Genomic DNA, 20,156 nt, shown 5'->3' with positions numbered 1-20,156 from the left:
TACAGTAACATCTTCTGATTTCTCTCAACAAGGGGACAGGAGAGCTGCCAATCAATAAATTGGAAAAAAAAGTAACTTGCGTTACTTATTTGAAAAAGTAACTCAGATATTGTCTTGTAAATTAAAAAGTAATGCGTTACTTTACTAGTTACTTGAAAAAAGTAATCTGATTACGTAACTCGCGTTACTTGTAATGCGTTACCCCCAACACTGCTCATTTACATCTCAGAGCTTGTTTTTAGTGGAACAATATAGACCACAATATTGCCAAAAATGGACAACTAAAGATGTCAAACTCTTAAAAATAAAGGTTCTTTATTGGTATTGATGGTTCCATGAAGAACCTTATAGTGGGAAAAGGTTTTTTAGATTTTTTTTAAATGTTCTTGAAAATATGAAATAATGTTTATGGGAGGAGAGTATTAGAATGAATCATGCACCACGATTTACTAACGTTTGTGCTCATTAAATTACTGGTATTTGTGCCATTATTTAACCCACAAAAAAGCATGTCTTAAAGCAGGCGGTAATTTGCGCTGCTCTTGGTAGATTGCGCTGGTCATTATGGAAATGATCTGGCTGCTTCTGTGTTCTTTAATATGTACACTGTTAGTAAATCATCTGTAGAATTTCCCCTCCCATCGGCTCTTTTATGGAATTACACTCTAATGTTAATTTGCCCTGTATAGTAAATCTAACAATACAATCTAACTAAATCTAATTTACTAAATGTAACTAACAAACTTTGAATGTTAGTTCGATAAATCCTTGTTTAAAAATTTTAAGAAAGTTTGAAGTTTGAAGGTTTAAAGGCAAAGATTGATGCATAAATGGATGGATTGATGGATAGATAGCCAGCTATAGAAAACTGTATCTAATCATATTTAACAAATTAACTTTTGAACATCAGGTTTAAAGAAATCTTCATATCCCAAAATGCATTATTCATTCGTGTTGTAATTTTTGCCAAAAAAAAGTTTCGTTGTTTATTTTTTCCAATTCAAATTCCAATTCAACTTTCTGTGGGGTGTGGCCAAATATATTAAAATTCACACCTCAGAATTGAAAGGGAGCCATTTCTTCAATTTTGAATTTTGCACAAGTCTGTTAGCAACCACCCAGAACAACTTGGCATTGTAGTATCTAGTTTTGAACGTGCATATGCCACATTTTTCTTTTTTTTTTAATGTAAAAATCTAGTTGATCTGAAAAAAGGACCGTACGTGTATGTGTACGTTTAATCAGAACACACGTTAAAACAGGGTCAGCTAATAACCAGCGTAATTTCCTGAGAACAATCAGCCCTTCATCCGCGTGGAAGTATAATTAGAAAGAACACAAACAAAGCATTAATCAAATGCTGACCTCATATCATGTTCATAGCCATGGACGTCCCAGCATTCCATTGAGGCGACATGTTTTATCACTTTTAGCATGAATCTTGAGGATTGTCCAGACAGACACCTACACCAGAAGTGCACAAAAACCGCTCATGTGCATGTTTTCTGCAGATGTTTCCTCTAGTCTCAGTGGTGTGCAGAAGCCATGCCAGGTGTCTGGAATTACACACGTATCTAATGGGCCTCATCAGTAACATCAGTCAGTACGTGAGCACAGATTCAAAGCATCAAGACCTCCTTCTTTGGCAGCGGTCACAGCAGCTCAATCTCGGGCTGTGGATGATGAACAGTGAGACTGAGGTGAGCCACATGGAGTCCTGTGGGCGGGGACGGATGGAGTTGTATAGTGCGGAAATCCTGTTCTGTCTTATGATTTCCCTCAAGACTATTGTTCTAGCATGATTGCGAATCCAACTATGCAATCAACCATTAGTTTTCATATTATTAATCTTTCGAAAGCTTTCGAAACTGTCTAAATTGACCTTCTTCAAAAATGCTCATGATTGCTTGCAATTCCTATTGCTTATGCTTAGTTACTAGCTTAGTTTCTATTTATTGCGTAAGACCTTAAACAGGCAAAAAACATGGATTTACACTGAAAAGGGACTCAAAATATCACACAGCATTTGGGACTGACAAACTGATTTTCAACATGTTCTATTCATATAAGACAATTTCTGCCATATAAGAAAAAAATGCTTTGGTAAATCAAAATTATGATGTACAAAGTGGAAATTATGACATACTAAGTCGAAATGAACACACAAAGTCATAATTATCAAATAAAAAGAAATGAGATAAAAAAGTCAAAATTATGACTTTTATGATTCTGCTTCTATGTGGGTGAATCTATTGAATTTTTGTACTAGAATATTAACCAAATCGTATTATCGTTTATGAGTAAATGGTTAAGCATTGAGCTTGGGGAATGCAGGCTGGTGCTTCAAGGCGATTTACGCTAGTGGGAGTTTTGTTTATATTCACAATTGCTCATAGTATGCCAAACTTTAAGAGTCACTGACATCCCCCCACCCTTCATGAATCATGAGGCTTTATTACAAAATGAATTTTATAATGTGTTCCTCAAGTACAGCAATGAAGTTTATATCCAGGTCCAGTTATCACCAGGAAGCAGGTCTGATTGTATCTTGTACATTAATGTAGTCATTTCTGAAGGAAATCGTGAGTCAAGCACTTTGTATACAGCTGTGTTTACAGTCAATACAAGCATGACCATCATTTCATCCAATATTTTGCTGGGAATTACTCATTTATGCCCTCAGGGCAATCTGGTTTAAACTGGTCCCTCACAGTGGTGAAAATTCTCTCATTTGACTCACTGTTTCCTTTAAATTTCCTGAGCCATTTTCCCTATCAACCTTGAGATCAGCCGTCGTCTTTTAAGACTGACTGGACTGTATAGCCTCTCAGATACCCTTTTTACAATATTTGCGACATTGTACATAGTTGTTGGTTTTTTTTTTGGTAAAATTTTCTGTTTCTAGAAAAGTGGGAGTTATATTTGCTGGAAATTGGATGAGCTGATACGCAATTTCTTTAGTTTTCCTACAAATTTGTACATTGAGTAAAATGTTGAGAACAATGTTTGATTATAAAAAGCTATTTTTGATGTTCAGTAGCATAGAAAATCACAATTATATTAATTGTTTTAACACATTTTGTATGCATTTCAACTTAACCCAAACAGGCAAATCCATTGCAATCTTCAAAATAAAAGGAACATTTTATGGTAGTAACTCAAATCCTTATTGCACTTATATAATTAATAATTTATTAGATCAGAAATATGTTCTTTTAAAGTTTTTTTTAAAAAATTTCTTTCATTATTTAAATATTTTATATCATTCTGCACTATTTTGCACTTACACTTCTGAAAAGTGCATAGTTTTCAGTTTGAGTTGGGTTTTACGAGAAAAGAGAGAAACGTTTGCCTTAACCCCCACCCGTCTTGCTTCAATTGCTCGTCATGAGAAGAGAAACAAGGAAACAGCTTGTACAGAACAATAAACATTTCCTGCAATGAACCAGGCATCTTTACAGAGCTGGTGCAAAGCCGCTCGATCCACCTTTAATGAGCTATTGCATGGATGCGTAACACAAACCCTATGTGTTCCTGAGATGCCAGTTTCCCAAGAAAAGTTATTGTGGCCCGCAGTCGTTGCTGTCCATTGGAGGAAGCGTTCAGAAAGCTTCCTTGCCCAGTTTGCGGCCATGAAGCATCCTGTAGTACATCGAGCATCTTGAGACATTCCAAAGAGAAACAAATAAGTTGCCTCAGTCAGCGTCACTGCAACTGGCACAAATCCATATGTTTTGCGTAGTGCTTATGTAATTCCACTGCCACCAGGTTCCATAATAGGCTATTAGATGCTAGACTGCAGGAATAAATATATGTGTTCTAGTTGTTTAATGCTATTTTTTTTCTAAGTAATCCGACTTCACTTGTTTAGCCTATAAAATGAGCGACAAACAACTTTCACACAAGTCACCTTCAAAACAAGCAGCTTTCTGTTGGTCAACGTGGCAAGTTCACATGACCAACTTTAACACGAGAAGTCTTTTTTCTTGTGATTCTGAGTTAACATCTCAACATCATGAGTTTATGTCTCACAATTCTGACTTTATAAACCTGAATTCTGAGATTATATCTCGAAATTCAGACTTTTTTCTCAGAATCCTGAGTTTGCAATTCTTTTTTTAAAGCAGGATTCTAAGTTTGCATCTCTAAATTTTGACTTCTCTAAATTCTGAGTTTATATTTTACAATTCTGACTTTTTTTTTAACGTGAATTCTAAGTTTATATCTCGAAATTCGGACATTTTTCCTTCGAAATCTGTGTTTGTCTTGCAATTCTTTTTTTTAAAACCAGGATTCTATGTTTACATCTCGAAATTTGGACTTTTTTCTCTAAATTCTGAGTTTATATTTCACAATTCCAGCGTTTTTTCTTTGAATTCTGACATATAATCTCAGAATGGTGAGATTTAAACAAAAAAAATATAAAAAGTCAGAATCGCGAGATGTAAAGTTGCAATTACCTTTTTTTATTTTTTTATTCTGTGATTATTTTTTATTCTTCGATTTGAATTCAATTCGTTAACCGACAGAAAGCTGCTTGGTTTGAAAGTGACTTGTGTGTGAGCTGTGCTTCTTACATCACTACACTATTGTCAATATACAATAGACCTTTTTTTGTCCATGAAATTTTGCTGAAATTATGATAATGTGACTGCATCTTTACACTGAAGGAGGGACTCAAGCCATATCTAGAGATATCTGTGTTTAAAAGAAATGTTTAGTCATTTTTGATGTGTGCAAAGATAAGCTTAGCAACAATGGCCTTAGCTCCAGGGAAAGATAAAATGCTCGGATGAAATTGCAGGCAAGCATGATGACATCCTAGCCATATTTCAATTAAAGCGAATTGTAAATTAGCAAGGTTATTGAAGAACGAAAGTACAACAACAATGCTTGTGTGACTGCCAAATACTGTGATTGTTCAGATCTGGAATGAACTATTAATTGCAGCATTAATTGTTTGGCTGCTGTCTAATAACCAGCACTGCAGCACAGGAAGGTGACTGTGGTGAGCAGCTGGATTATTTCACTGTTTCTACAGGATTTTCCCATCATTGTTTTCCTCCAGTTTGCTCCTGTGCTAGTTTGGCCACATGAGCGATTGCTGGGCTGCCTCGTTGTTTTTATGATGTTTTTGTTTTGTTGCACCATTGTTTATTACTATCAGCTTTCGTCAGGCCAATAACACAACAAACTCTGAGGCTGATGAGTTGAGTACAAACTAGCGATCGTCCAGATTTGTCTCTCATTTCTCAATTTGCTCTATGGGGCTACTCTGGCACCATTGAAAATTATATCAGATAAACAAGTTTAACGTCAGGTCATATAAAGCTATTTGCAAATGTCTGGTCCGATAAGACTTTTTCATTGCAACGAAAGATGAAATCCACAATACTTTGTGCTTTTTTGTATTAGAAAAACTTCATATGTTAAATAAATGCCACACACTATTTAAAAAGAAAAGAAAAGACACATTAGCTGTGGTGAGCAGCTGGATTATTTCACTGTTTCTACAGGATTTTCCCATCATTGTTTTCCTCCAGTTTGCTCCTGTGCTAGTTTGGCCACATGAGCGATTGCTGGGCTGCCTCGTTGTTTTTATGATGTTTTTGTTTTGTTGCACCATTGTTTATTACTATCAGCTTTCGTCAGGCCAATAACACAACAAACTCTGAGGCTGATGAGTTGAGTACAAACTAGCTAAACTATTTAAAAAGAAAAGAAAAGACACATTAACTTGGTGAAAAAGGTAAGTTAAAACATTTATAATGTTCCAAAAGATTTCCATTTCATGTAAATTCTGATCTTTTGAACTTTCTATTCATCAAAAAAAAATCTAGAAATAAAATGTATCATGGTTGTATCAGCACAGCTGTTTTCAACATTGATGACAATATAAAAAGTTTCTCCAGCATCAAATCAGCACATTAGAATGATTTCTGGAGGATCATGTGACTCTGAAGACTGGAGTGATGATGCTGAAAATTCAGCTTTGCATCAAATTAATAAAATATATTTTAACATATATGACAATAGAAAACAGCTCTTTTAAATAGTGTTTTAGTGTTCCTGTGGCTCAGTGGTGGAGCATTGCGTTAGCAGCGCATAAGGTTGTGGGTTCGATTCTCACATACTTTAAAAAAAATGTATAGCCTGAATGCACTGTAAGTCGCTTTGGATAAAAGCGTCTGCTAAATGCATTAATAAATAATATTTCACAATATTACTGTTTTGAATGCATTTTTGATCAACTAAATGAAGCCAGGTGAGCATAAGAGACTCCGTTCAGAAGCATTACAAAAATGTTTTGAACAGTAGTGTACAGTACCTGTTGGAAAGAAAAATCAAGCTCAGTGAGGCAAGAAAATTGAGCCTTTCTCAGATTTGATCCTGGGAACCCAAATATTCGCTGGAGGCCCCATATTCAAATCTGAAGTACTTAAAAACAGAGAAAATTGAAATAGTTTTATGTATTATAGTAGATACTATCAAATATACATCAATTTAAAAATTAGTATATGTTTTCAAAGCACTGGCAAACAGCTTCTGAAAGCAAATGAGAGATATCAACATTAATTCGATGAGAGGAAATTTCCTAGTACAGCCCACGTTCATTCACTGGCCTGCTGCATGCTTCATTTTTTTCTCCAGCAGGGTTACAGTGTCAGCATCTTCCTAATTTAAACGGCCTTTGATGTGTTTCTAGAATAAATATAGTTTGGCCTGGTAACCTGTCACACAGTTTCCTGGGCAGTATTTACAGAGCAGGGTCTCACTATTGTGTTGCTCTCCGGACATCTTCCTTTTGCATGACATTCTCTGTGAGGAAAACCACAATGCATGACTATACATGCATGACCTAGAATGGATCATTTAAAGGCACAATATGTAATTGTTTGCCACTAAAGTGCGCGCTGTTTTATCATACTAGATACATTTGAATGTTCTGTTATAATGCTACTCTGTGTGGTCGTCACCTGTCTAATAAAATGCATAGCATATTAAAGCGTCTTTGGTGTTTCTATGTTTTCTACAAAACAAAACCGGAAATCGAGGGTTATGACGTCATTGGCAGGCACTATAGACACTAGTTTATATGACCCGTGTCACTAGTTAAAATTGCTTATTTCTCTGGATTTAAACATTCTTCAAAACATTTGGGATAATGTAAGTACACAAGTCAGCAAAATATATAAAACTGTTCTAATGGTCTTTGGATATTTTAATAAAAAAATCTTACATATTGTGCCTTTAAGCATACAAAGGCTGACTCGCATGCATCCATTCAAACCATTATAGTGCAAACACTTATAAGATTCACACAAACTGGATATGATGTTATGCTGCCACCATGTGTCAGATCTCTACAGCATGCAGTACTGGGAGAACCATTTACATAAGCCATCTTTTTTTTAAATGTATTAAATTTAATAACTAATTGCGCCAATTAAAGAAAAATATATTAATAACAGCCAAATCCAGTAGGTTTATTAATCAAAGTATTGCATATTAAATTTGGGATTTATTAATTTCACATTTAACTAAAGAATTAAATTATTTAGTTTATTTTTAATATGTACACTTATAGGTCGGTTCAAAAGAGTTTTTCCTTTCACATTTTTATTGTTACATATTATTATACATATTTGAACTGTCAATTTGTTGATTAATAAATGATTTCACCATCTATCTACAAACCCGATTCCCAAAAAAAGTTGGGACACTGTACAAATTGTGAATAAAAACAGAATGCAATGATGCGAATTTTTCCGGCCTCTTATTGCTACCTGTCCCAACTTTTTTGGAATGTGTAGCTCTCATGAAATCCAAAATGAGCCAATATTTGGCATGACATTTCAAAATGTCTCACTTTCAACATTTGATATGTTATCTATATTCTATTGTGAATAAAATATAAGTTTATGAGATTTGTAAATTATTCCATTCCTTTTTTACTCACAATTTGTACAGTGTCCCAACTTTTTTGGAATTGGGTTTGTAGTTATCTATCTATCTATCTATCTATCTATCTATCTATCTATCTATCTATCTATCTATCTATCTATCTATCTATCTATACTTTATATATACTTTGACTTTATATAAGTATAATTTTAAAATTGAATATAGTACAACGTAATTTTCAAATGGAAAAATAGTTTTGCTATGGTTCTACTCAGGTTTAGCTACTGTTAGGTCCACCCCTGTCCATCCGGCAGCATCATATTTCTTCCAGCTGTTCTCCAAGGATACATATAAATCCTACTATGGCGAAACCTCATCTCATGAATATTAATTACGTAATGGTTCCGTTGTGCGGTTGCCATCCAATAGCGATGGACTCGCGCAAACATTCCTCGGTGACCGTCCAATGGAGAAGGCTGGGCTAATGAATATTAATGAGAACGCCTTCTCCATAGTGCGAGTTGCGATTTGGGGTTCCGAAAGCGGCCGGGATGACAAGCAGCGCCAGGTACAAGAGCAGGGCGGTGAAATCAGGTAAGCTAAGTGAGGTATTACCGGTATGTGCCTGAAATAACAGCAAGATTTAATAACGGAAAATTAATTTGTCTGTTTGCATCAATCGCTCTGGATTTCTTAACCCCTAAATGGGCGTCTGCATCCTTCACCTGCTGCGGGCGTCTCACATCACACAACAGAGGATGCAGAGGTAAGCTACTTTTTAGTCTGCAATTATCAACTTAATGTGCTGCGTATCTATGTGCTTGCCATAGGTTGATTCACATCTGCGCGCATGCGGCATATATTTCTGGGACAGTGTGCTGGGTTGCTGTGAATAGAGCCATGGGGCTCATATGACGGTCCTGTTTGGTTATGAGCGTAACAACAGTGAACACCAAAATATTATATTCTGTATATTCGGTCTGACATTTAAGTGTTGCAAATAACGTATCCATCAAATGGATAGATGCTGTCCATTTTCAGAAATGCATGAAACTAATCCTCACTGCCAGCTTTCAGTGTCCCACATTTCATCACAATCTCTGTTTGACCTCACTGTAAAGCAGCAGGAGAACTGCATGCATTGCATCATTTGAGGACAATGAAAAAGATGCTGATACCACCAGCCACTAGTCCTAACGTGCTCATTAAAATTCATTGAATCTAATTACATAATTATTTTAATTATATGCATGAATTCACCTCAAAATCAAAATGGTATTTTTGCAGAAAGAAAAGGAATTATGTTTGTTTGCATTGTGACGCTTTTTTTTCTTTATGCATTACTGTAATGAGCATTAGGGGAGAAATTTGATTGAATGTTACAGAAATAATGTCACAATGCAAAAATCTTCATAGTTACAAAATTAGGGTTCCTTTATGCAAAATATAATTTTGCGTATTTTTATTTTTGGGATTACATTTCCCATATAGTATTTTTAAATGATAAATATCCTAGTAAATTTATTATATGCCTATTTAAATTATTTTTTATGAGGTGTCGCACTGTTTTGCAATATTTCTCTGATTTCATATTCCTCTTAAATCTTGAAAAATTCTGATGCTCATGTGGTGTGCTCTGCGCACTGGCCTAGAAAATGTCTAAATGTGCACTGTATGCCCACCCGAGGGCGAACTGTCAGTCAATGCCACTAATGCCTCTGTCTGCTAGGAAACGTTCAATTCATTTCTTGTCTTGTTTCTCGGTGAACGCCCACGAATACATGCACACAGCTTCCAGTGACTGAGACTGTTGCCAGTCGTGCATGAAAGCAAAATCCAATATCCGTGCCTCTGGGTGAGGATAAACCTCTTTCCCTGATTCCCAGACAGGCCTAACAATCCTGGAGATGAAGCCAAGTGGGAGAATCTATTGCGAAGTTTGTAACCTTCATTTTTGATCCAAAATATATATTTTTGCAATATAATATAATGCTTTCTCAAAAACAAACACTGGTTAGTCTTATTGCATTTGTGTTTCATACAAACACAGATCCTGCATGGTATGTAAAACACATTTGCATATTCTGCTGCCCTTTAAGATGCATTGGACCAAAAAACAGGGCTAATTTTGCATATCTGCGATGTAAACCAAGCATAATGATTCTATATGACAGTAGAGAGGTTTTATATAATAGGACAAATGATGTAATATTGTAAATATGGACCGTGAGGCCTTCAGCACTGGCCGCTCCCACACAAATGCTCTAAGCACAATGAAACATGGCAGGAATTCTGGGATTGCCCTAGTAAAGATGTGAGTGTGGCAATCATCAGGCTGGCTGTGTAGGTTGGGGGTTGGGTGCTTGGATTCATCTTTATCCTGCAGCTATCACATGATTTGCTTTGCTGATGTCCGTTTTTGCATACTGTACAGTTGTTTTGATATGGAAATTAATGTGGTAGTATTAGCATTGCGCTATTAAATGATGTCATTATATGCCATTGTTTTAGGAAAAAGAGTATGTCGGCTTCGCCACCCTCCCGAATCAGGTTCACAGGAAGTCGGTCAAAAAAGGCTTCGATTTCACACTCATGGTGGCAGGTGAGGTTCTTATCACCAGTGTTGTTATTGTTAACCGAAACTCATTTTAAAACTATTAAATATTGTATTTCTTAAAGTGATAGTCCACCCAAAAATTAATATTTTATTGTCATTTATTTATCCATGCCTTTCTATATGTTTTCATGACTTTCTGTCTTCTGTGGAACAGAAAAAAGAAGGTCTTTTGAAGAATGTTGGTGACCATTTGCCATTGATTGATTCCATAGTAAGGACAAAAAATACAATGGAAGTCAATGGGATCCAAAACTGTTTGGTTATCAACATTCTTCAAAATATCTTTTTTGTATTCCACATGCAGAAGAAAGAAAGGCACACAGGTTTGGAACAACCTGAGGCTGAGTAAATTATGACTTTTAATATTTTTATTTTATTTTTTCGAATTTTTATTTTTGGATGGACTATCCAATTTAATTAAAGTAAAGATTAAATAAAACATAAATATTAAATGAAAAACGTCAAATTAAAAAACTGAAATGAAATTTAGAAATATTCCCTTGGCAAGTAACTGAATTAAAATAAGGTGAAGTTCATGTACTAAACCGACTAAAACTAAAACTGAACTAAATATAAATGAAAGTTAAATAGAAACATTAAAAAAACCATGCAACAAAATTACTACAACTTAAACTAAGAATAAAATGAAAACTGAAAATATAAAAATAAGACTCAAAATATTCATAAATACTATAATAGTATATAAAAATACTAAAATGACACTGCTTATAACCCAAAACAGCAAGTAACAGTGTTATTTTAGTATAATTGAGAAACTATTAGTGCTAATTAATATTTTGAATTAATTTTTATTTTTATATTTTGCATTTTTACTTAAAATATCAGTAATTTTGTTGCGTGTTTTGTCATTTTTAGTGTTTTTTCTTTTTTATATGTAAGTTTATATAATTGTTTTAATTAATTTTTATTTCAGTTTTAGTTTTAACCGAGTACATCAAGTTAAACTAAATTAAAATGAGAAATGCTGCTGAAATAGGGGAATAAAAAGTTTTTTAAAATATTTCATTTTGTTTTAGTATTTTTTTTATTAACATTTGTTTTGTCAAGTAATGAAAATGTGTTTTTATTGGTTTTAATTTTAGTTTCAGCTTTGGTATAACTATAATAACCCTGGGAAATAAAATGTATTTTTGCCAATTTTAATGATTCATATAATGGAAAGAGGACAGATAAAGATGCGGGATTCAAACGTTCCTCGACCATATGAGCAAAAACGGCATTTCTGCATGTTGTCTTTTAGGGGAGTCTGGTCTTGGAAAGTCCACCCTGATCAACAGTTTGTTTCTCACAGATCTGTACAAGGACAGAAAACTACTCAACGCTGAAGGTATAATTTCTGCTCCCATACTCACAGATTTACTGCAATTTAAATGATCCCATCTAAAAGACACATTTGTCCTTCCTCAAAAATGTATTTTGTGTTTAGAGCGCATTAGTCAGACTGTGGAGATCATCAAACACACGGTTGACATCGAGGAGAAGGGCATTAAGCTGAAGCTGACCATTGTAGACACACCAGGTTTTGGAGATGCTGTCAATAATACAGAGACGTAAGTACTTAAAGGAGACATATTATGCCCCTTTTTACAATATGTAATATAAGTCTCTTGTGTCCCCAGAATGTGTCTGTGAAGTTTCAGCTCAAAATACCCCACAGATCATTTATTATATCATTTTGAGTGGAAGCAGAAACACGCTGTTTTTCGAGCCTGTCTCTATAAAAGCTGCTGCTCCCCGCCCCCTTTTCCAGAATAGAGCTGCGCCATTACAGCTCGTACCTGCTAAAAAACATCTGTTTTGGTTCTGATTATCATTTATCGCGCTGAAATCATGCGTTTTAAACCATATGAGTCTAAACTTCTGATATACGGTTTTCTGAGAGCACACATCCGAAGCACACGGACAGAAAGCGGCCACCACACAGCATGTAAGTACTTAAACTAAGTTCTCATTCACACACAGGTGTACGTTAAAAACACACATGAGTTACAAAAAACAGTCGGTTATGTCTGTGAAGGTAAACAGCTGGGAAATAAATCGCATGTTTATTTTAGATCTGTGTGGCAGCAGCAATATACATTAAATAAATCAATAAATAAACCACTGCTCTGTTGTCTCCTCTGAGGCTGGGACTCTAAACAGTGTTCTGTGCAGCCAATGACAGAACAGTTAGCATGTTTTGCTCAAAGTTTCGCCATGGCGTTAAAGCTAGTACACCGTTGTCGCTGTGTGACGGCGCCGTGGGTGGAAACTTACAAATTAAGGGGCGGTAATATTATAATGAGATCTCTTTGCCACGTCACCAAGGCAGCGAAATCAGATGTGCTAATTTTTTCAGACGCTTGCAGAAAAAGGCTTACCAAAACAAAGTTACTGGGTTAATCTTTTTCACGTTTCCTTGGTTGGTAGATGCACCGGGGACCTGATTATAGCACTTAAAACCTGGAAGAATCAGATTTTCATGATATGTCACCTTTAAAGTTGAGCTCAGATTTGTTAATTATTGGTAGTTTTCTGTTAACAGGATGTTTTATCTCAATCCTCAGCTGGAAGGCCATTACTGACTATATTGACCAGCAGTTTGAACAGTATTTTCGGGATGAAAGCGGCTTGAACAGGAAGAACATTCAGGATAACCGTGTCCACTGCTGCTTGTACTTCATCTCTCCGTTTGGACATGGGTAATCCATCCCTGACTCTCTGCTAATATATTGTACATATCTGAATAAAATATGTTCAGATAAAAGCACTCCTGTAGCTCAAACAGTAGAGCATGGCGCTAAGGGTTATGGGTTTGATTCTCAGGGAATGCATGAACTAAAAAATAAATATATAAAAATACCTTTAATACACATTAAATGCAACGTAAGTTGCTTTGGGTAAAAGCATCTGCCAAATGCATAAATGAAAATGAAATACATGAAATGTTACATGTTAAATTTCGCAAAATTTTGAAATAATTAATTCTGAAATAAGAATAAAAAATATTAGTGCTGTCAAACGATTAATCGCGATTAATCGCATCCAAAATCAAAGTTTTTGTTTACATAATATATGTGTGTGTACTGTGTATATTTATTATGTATATATAAAGACACACACATACCGTATATATTTTGGAAATTTTTACATGCATATACATTTATAGATTTTTATTCTTGTATTTTATATTATAAATAAATATATTTAATATATTAACATAACATATTTTCTTAAATATATACATGCATGTGTTTGTATTTATATATACATAATAAATATACACAGTACACACATATATATTATGTAAACAAAAACCTTTATTTTGGATGCGATCAATCATGATTAATCGTTTGACAGCACTAAAAAATATGATTAAATAATAGTAAAAAACAGACAAACAAAAACTATTTCTAGGCAAGGTCTGTTTACAGTAATTTTTTTGATAAATGGTTTTAGAGTAAAGGGGTCATATTCAACATTAATAATAATAAAAAAAATCAGCAAATCAGCATATTAGAAAGATTTCTGAAGGATCATGTGACACTGAAGACTGGAGTAATGATGCTGAAAATTCAGCTTTGCATCACAGGAAAAAAACTATTAAATGTTTTAAAATATATTAAAAACAGAAAACATTTTAAACTGTAATAATATTTCGCAATATTACTGTTTTATTGTATTTTTAATTAAATAAATGCAGCGTTGGTGAGCAGAAGAGACTTCTTTCAAGAACATTTAAAAAAAATGTTTTACTGACCCCAAGTATTTGAATAGTTATATGCATTTCATACTACTCGATTATGAATGAACAAAAAAATCTTATTGTTATATGGCCTCTAGACTCTAAATGTCTCTTTTTTTAAAGCAAAGTGAATAAAGTATCTCAGAGCGAATAAGCCCCCTCACTCTCTCTTGTCCCCCTCAGGCTGCGGCCCGTGGACGTGGAGTTTATGAAAGCACTGCAGGACAAGGTGAACGTGGTTCCACTCATTTCCAAGGCTGACTGTCTGACGCCAGCGGAGATGAGGAAGATGAAGGACAGGGTAACGTGGATCAGCCTATTTATACAGACACGTCCTCGCTCCATGTGTCAAGGCTTCTGTTCTGACGTAACCAATGTTTTTCATCCTTCTATTCAAGGTGAGGGAGGAGATCGAGAAGTTCGGAATCAAAGTGTACCAGTTTCCAGACTGTGATTCCGATGAGGACGAGGAGTTCAAGCAGAAGGACCGAGAGCTAAAGGTCAGTATTATGACTCGTAAACGGATGCTGGAGTACTTAATGACTCGAGACACGAAAAGTGATGTTCGCTGTTCCATCCAAGGTTGATGTCTGGTTCATAGGGTCCAGGCCAGATTAAAACCATTAGGAGTTTGACGAAGAATCAAAGTCACTCATCCAAAACCAAATGCGCTGCTTCCATTAAGGGGTTTAAGGTTTGACTGCTGGTAGATGCTGTTACTACTCACAAATAATAATGTCACAAATAACGTAAATAATAATAATAATAAAAAAATCTAAACAAAAATAATATTAAAAAAATATCAATTAAAATAAAAAATATATAAAAGAAAAATAAATATTTCACCTGTACAAGAGAATCCATCACAATCTTTGAAAAACTACTGTAAGCTCAACTTTTCCTGCAGAAACTTTAAAAGCAAATGAATAATATAAAAAATAAACAATAAAATAAATAATAATAATAATAAAGTAAAAAAATGAAATATAAAAAATAATTTACCTTAAAGGGTTAGTTCACCCAAAAATGAAAATTCTGTCATTAATTACTCACCCTCAAGTCGTTCTAAACCCGTAAGACCTTTGTTCATCTTCGAAACACAATTTAAGATATTTTTGATGAAATCTGAGGGCTCTCTGACCCTCCCATAGACAGCAAGGTAACTACCACGTTCAAGGTCTAGAAAAGTGACGCAGTAGAGACGAAAATGTGGAATAAAGCCTCATACACACCGGGACGATTATCGTGCGCGCTTATCGTCGACGTTTTTCGACGCGTCTTTTGTGTTCATACCCAAGCAATTTTCGCAGGCAATGAGCCGAGTGAAGCCCTCGACTAAAGATTTTTCTGGTCGACTAGTAGTCGTTCATTTTAAGCATTAAGCCTCGTACACACCGGGACGATTATCGCCAACGTTTTTCGACGCGTCTTTTGTGTTCATACCCAAGCAATTTTCGCAGGCAATGAGCCGAGTGAATGTGCAAATTCACTTCCTGACTTTAGATGGCGCTTAATGAAAAACAGAAATACCCCGGTACACATCGAATCCTATTTGATCTGCAATTCCTCTCCATAACAACTCCCTCTTATCGAGATTTTTGTAGTCTCTGTCGCGTTTGTCATAAAGCCCTTTGTGTTCAGACACCAATGAGACCAGCAGCTCTACATTCATCTTGCCTCGATGCATCTTCTTGGTCTACTTACTTCCTCTTTGTCGTTAGGTATCAATGTGTGCTCAGCAAGACGGTTTTGTGCTTGAGCGCCACCAAGCCGTGTTTTACTGTAACTTCAGAAGCTCCAGGCACGTGAACAAAAGCGCCAATCTCATTGGTCGGCCAGTTTTTAACGCAGCGCGTCAAACCAAAAAAACGAGCCTGAGGTGTTTTTTAAAAAATTACGCTTTTATGCCTCGCGTTTTGCGCGTCGGTGTGCACACTCACATTGGCGCCCTTTGTTTAGTCACGAGGCGTTAAACGTCGGCGATAATCATGCGCGATATTCGTCCCGGTGTGAACAAGCCTTAAAGTCGTTATTTTTGTTTTCTTTGCGCAAAAAAGTATTCCCGGAGCTTCGTTACTTTACAGTTGAACCACTGATGTCACACGGACTACTTTGTCGATCATCTTGGTACTTTTCTGGACCTTGAACGTGGTAGTTACCTTGCTGTCTATGGAGCGTCAGAGAGCCCTCATATTTCATCAAAAATATCTTAAATTGTGTTCTGAAGATGAACGAAGGTCTTACAGGTTTGGAACAACACGAGGGTGAGTAATTAATGACAGAATTTTAATTTTTGGGTGAACTAACCCTTTAAAAGGGAGTCCATCATAATAAAAAAAAAACAGCTTTAAACTCAACTCCAACTAACTAATTAATGTACACTTTAAAAGCATCTTGGAGAACTTGACTAACTAATGTACAAAAAAAATTACAAATATTCACCCAAACAATGGAGTCTTCAAAAAATAACTGTTAACTAACTAATGGAAAATTTAAAATAAAATAAAATTTAAAGTAAATAATTCACCCGAACAATAGAATAAATCACCATCTTTGGAAAGACGACTGTAAACTTAACTCTTCCTAGAGAACTTTACTAACTTATGTCATCTTTAAAAACGTAATCTTTAAATGTTTTATGTTATGTGTTTCAGGAGAGCACTCCATTTGTTGTGATTGGGAGCAACACAATAGTTGAGGTCAAAGGTCAGCGGGTGAGAGGCAGACTTTACCCATGGGGCATTGTGGAAGGTCAGTACGGATCTGCACTTGAATATCTCTGTTTTGCATGAGACAGACTCTATGCTGACAAGATTTAATCAACCATGTGCCAGCTAACCATAAATGTATTAAAAGGTTTTTAAACAGATTTGTGTGCATATTAATTTTTTTTGTCACAGTGGAGAATCAGTCCCATTGTGATTTCGTCAAGCTGAGGAACATGTTGATTCGCACACACATGCATGACCTGAAAGACATTACATGTGACGTGCACTATGAAAACTACAGGGCACAGTGCATACAGCAAATGACAAGGTAAGTCACAATGCTTTCCTACTAAATAAATATCATAGAAAAAGATACTTGGCCATTGACTTTATCGCTTATGAGATGTTCTGTTTCCACCAGCAAACTGACCCAGGATAATCGTGTGGAGAGCCCCATCCCGATACTACCACTGTCCACCCCGGACGTAGAGACAGAAAAGCTGATAAAGATGAAGGATGAAGAGGTCAGTCAGCTGTCCTGCTTAATCTAGTCATTTCAGTTCTTAGCTGTTACTTTATAAATGTGGCATTGAGCACAAAACTAGTGTTCTCGAGACATTTGCAATCAGGGCCTAAAACATTTTGCTGCACCTGAAAATCAAAAGAGACTTGAGAAAATGTACCTGCCATAAATATTTATTTACCTGCCATGAAACTGTATGTGCATTATTTCATTAAAAATCAGGCAGAACAAATAGGCAATTGCAATCTTTATTGTTATTATTATTTTATTAAACAATAATAATAATTTGATTTATTTATTTTATTTATTAAAAATAAACAAATCAATAAAGAAATATCCCTGTAATACTATTTAACTGTAAAGTATCTCATAATAATACATTCAATTTATATAATAATGCTAATTATTATTATTATTATTTTATATAACTATTATAATTATAAATTTTATAATATATAAGTACAAGTACAATACTAATATTTATGGTTGATTTTGTTCTTTGCTTTATAATGTTAGCTATCATTTTGCCATAAATCTCACTAATATTCATATACTCCCCAACGCTGGTTTTTATTCACCTTTGGTGCTTGGCGAGTGTTAATTTCAGGCATTGTTTGCAACCCTAAATGCTGAATCTGCCTAATATTGCTGACTTTGTCCCTTACAGTTGCGGAGGATGCAGGAGATGCTTCAAAAAATGCAGCAGCAGATGCACGAACAGGACCTGTGAATGCCACCCTGAGCAAAAACCGCTGATTTCAACTTGTCTGCACTTTTACACAAGCAGACACACACATAACACTTTAACATAATCACACTGAAGGATTTTCAGATAAGCAAACAGATGTATTTGTATGTCAAACACAACACAAAGATATGAATGCATGTGTCGAGCACTACGGTTAAAAGGGTCACTTCACTTGAGCCTGATATCTAAAACCAGGCTCCAAATTAAAATATTTGGCAACACTAAAAGTTGTTTTCACACTTTGTACAGTCCATGTGATGCTGTATGACTGTTTCCATGGCAAAGACTGCTGCTTTATTCACAGTAGACATGGCAAATGTTCTGTCTTATTCTATTGTTTTTGGTTTGCTGTTTTTGTGATCTGTTTCAATCCCAGTTTTTTATATTTTTAGTAATGTGTGTGTGTGTGTGTGTGTGTGTGTGTGCGCGCGCAAGTTTGTGCGCCTGTGCCGATTTGCTTAAAACAAGAGCAATGAGTGGAAAACTAAATATCTGAGTGATTTTCTACTTTTAAAACAGCTATACCAATAAGTTATTACATCTTGAACAATGTTTAGAAGTAACAAAACATTTGCAGTGTTAAAGCAAATACTTTAACCTTAATTCTTCTTCATCATTCATTTGTCTCTGAAGGCCTTGTCAGAGCACCTTGAATTGCAAACTTTGCTGTACGTTGAAGAGAATTTTCACTGATCCATGCAACCTTTTGTCTACCTTATGGATTGAACATATAAATTTGATTCTTTATGACAGTTTTATGTAATTTAGATTTTAATATGCCACTTAGGACGACTGATCCAGTCTTAAAACACCTAATTATTTATAATATTTCACAAAATGGATATCAGACAATCTGTATCAGTGAATAGGTGCCGACATCTTTTATATCACCTTTTGTTGTTGGTTTTAGATGGGTGCATTGAGATATTGATTAATATGCCCTGTATGTGTTTACTCAAGCTATTCCTATAAGCATGACAAATGCACCATCTGCCATTTATCATGATTCCTTTGAAAAATAAACACATCTTCTGTGGTGAACCTGTCTGGTCTGTACATCTTTTCACCTTTGGTAAATATATATATTTTTAGATTTCTCATGATATATTTCCACTTTCATGTCATTAATAGCCAACTTTATATTTTCCATGACATATTGGTTCAGGTATTAAAATATGTGACTTTGAAAGTATACATAAAAGGTTGAATCTAAAATGCTTGTGTGCAAGTGGTGGGGATTTTGAATCACCCCAGTGACTAGAATGATTTGAAAGATTCAAAACCACCAACCGAAACATCTCGGTTACGTATGTAACCTTGGTTCCCTGAATAGGGAACGAGATACTGCGATGGCATCATCCCTATGGGAAACACCTCCGGTGTGACGAATGTCTGAAGCCCTTATACCATCACACCAATTCTTTGGCCAATATCGCTTAGCACCGCCCAGAGCATACGTCACATATGCTCATATATGCATGCTGCACACTATTTCATCAGATTTCCACATGACGAAGGAAGTGCTATTGAAGGTACGGAAGGGCCAGCATAGCAGCATCTTGTTCCCTATTCAGGGAACCAAGGTTACATACATAAACGAGACGTTCCCTTTTATAAGTTCATATGAGACTCACCACCTGAGAGTGCAATCTTCATTCTCCGGCCTCCAAACTCTGTCTCAAGTGTAAGTCCGTTCCTGAGTTCAGGTGACCTGGGAAATGAACTGCTCTGATCTGCGTCCAAAGAGCACGTCTCACCAACCTGTACAGGGGGCGAGAGCGTAATCCTTTTCTGACCATCCATGTATGAGACCACAGCTGTCCTTGACCTAAATGTGACAACCACTCAATTGGGGTAAGAATCGTTTGAGTGCCAGAAATGCTGCTCCAAACAGTTTGTGTGATTGAGCT

General features: G+C 35.5%; 1 protein-coding gene across 1 annotated transcript; it reads left to right on the top strand.

The window, feature by feature from the left end:
• The first annotated feature begins 8,432 nt into the window (after positions 1-8,432).
• On the top strand, positions 8,433-19,208 carry septin5b (septin 5b). Its single transcript, XM_016253511.1, has 12 exons — positions 8,433-8,499; positions 8,661-8,671; positions 10,417-10,507; positions 11,784-11,870; positions 11,970-12,093; positions 13,090-13,224; positions 14,451-14,568; positions 14,666-14,767; positions 16,922-17,018; positions 17,168-17,303; positions 17,397-17,499; positions 18,166-19,208. Exons 1-12 carry the CDS (start codon positions 8,457-8,459, stop codon positions 18,226-18,228), a joined length of 1,110 nt encoding a protein of 369 aa, XP_016108997.1. The 5' UTR covers positions 8,433-8,456; the 3' UTR covers positions 18,229-19,208.
• The last annotated feature ends 948 nt before the right edge of the window (positions 19,209-20,156 follow it).

The sequence above is a fragment of the Sinocyclocheilus grahami genome, unplaced genomic scaffold (assembly GCF_001515645.1).
Source record: "Sinocyclocheilus grahami isolate Dianchi unplaced genomic scaffold, SAMN03320097.WGS_v1.1 scaffold1186.1, whole genome shotgun sequence".
Lineage (NCBI taxonomy): Eukaryota > Metazoa > Chordata > Actinopteri > Cypriniformes > Cyprinidae > Sinocyclocheilus > Sinocyclocheilus grahami.
Note: the sequence above shows the minus strand (reverse complement) of the source record. Positions and strands in the feature narration are given on the sequence as shown.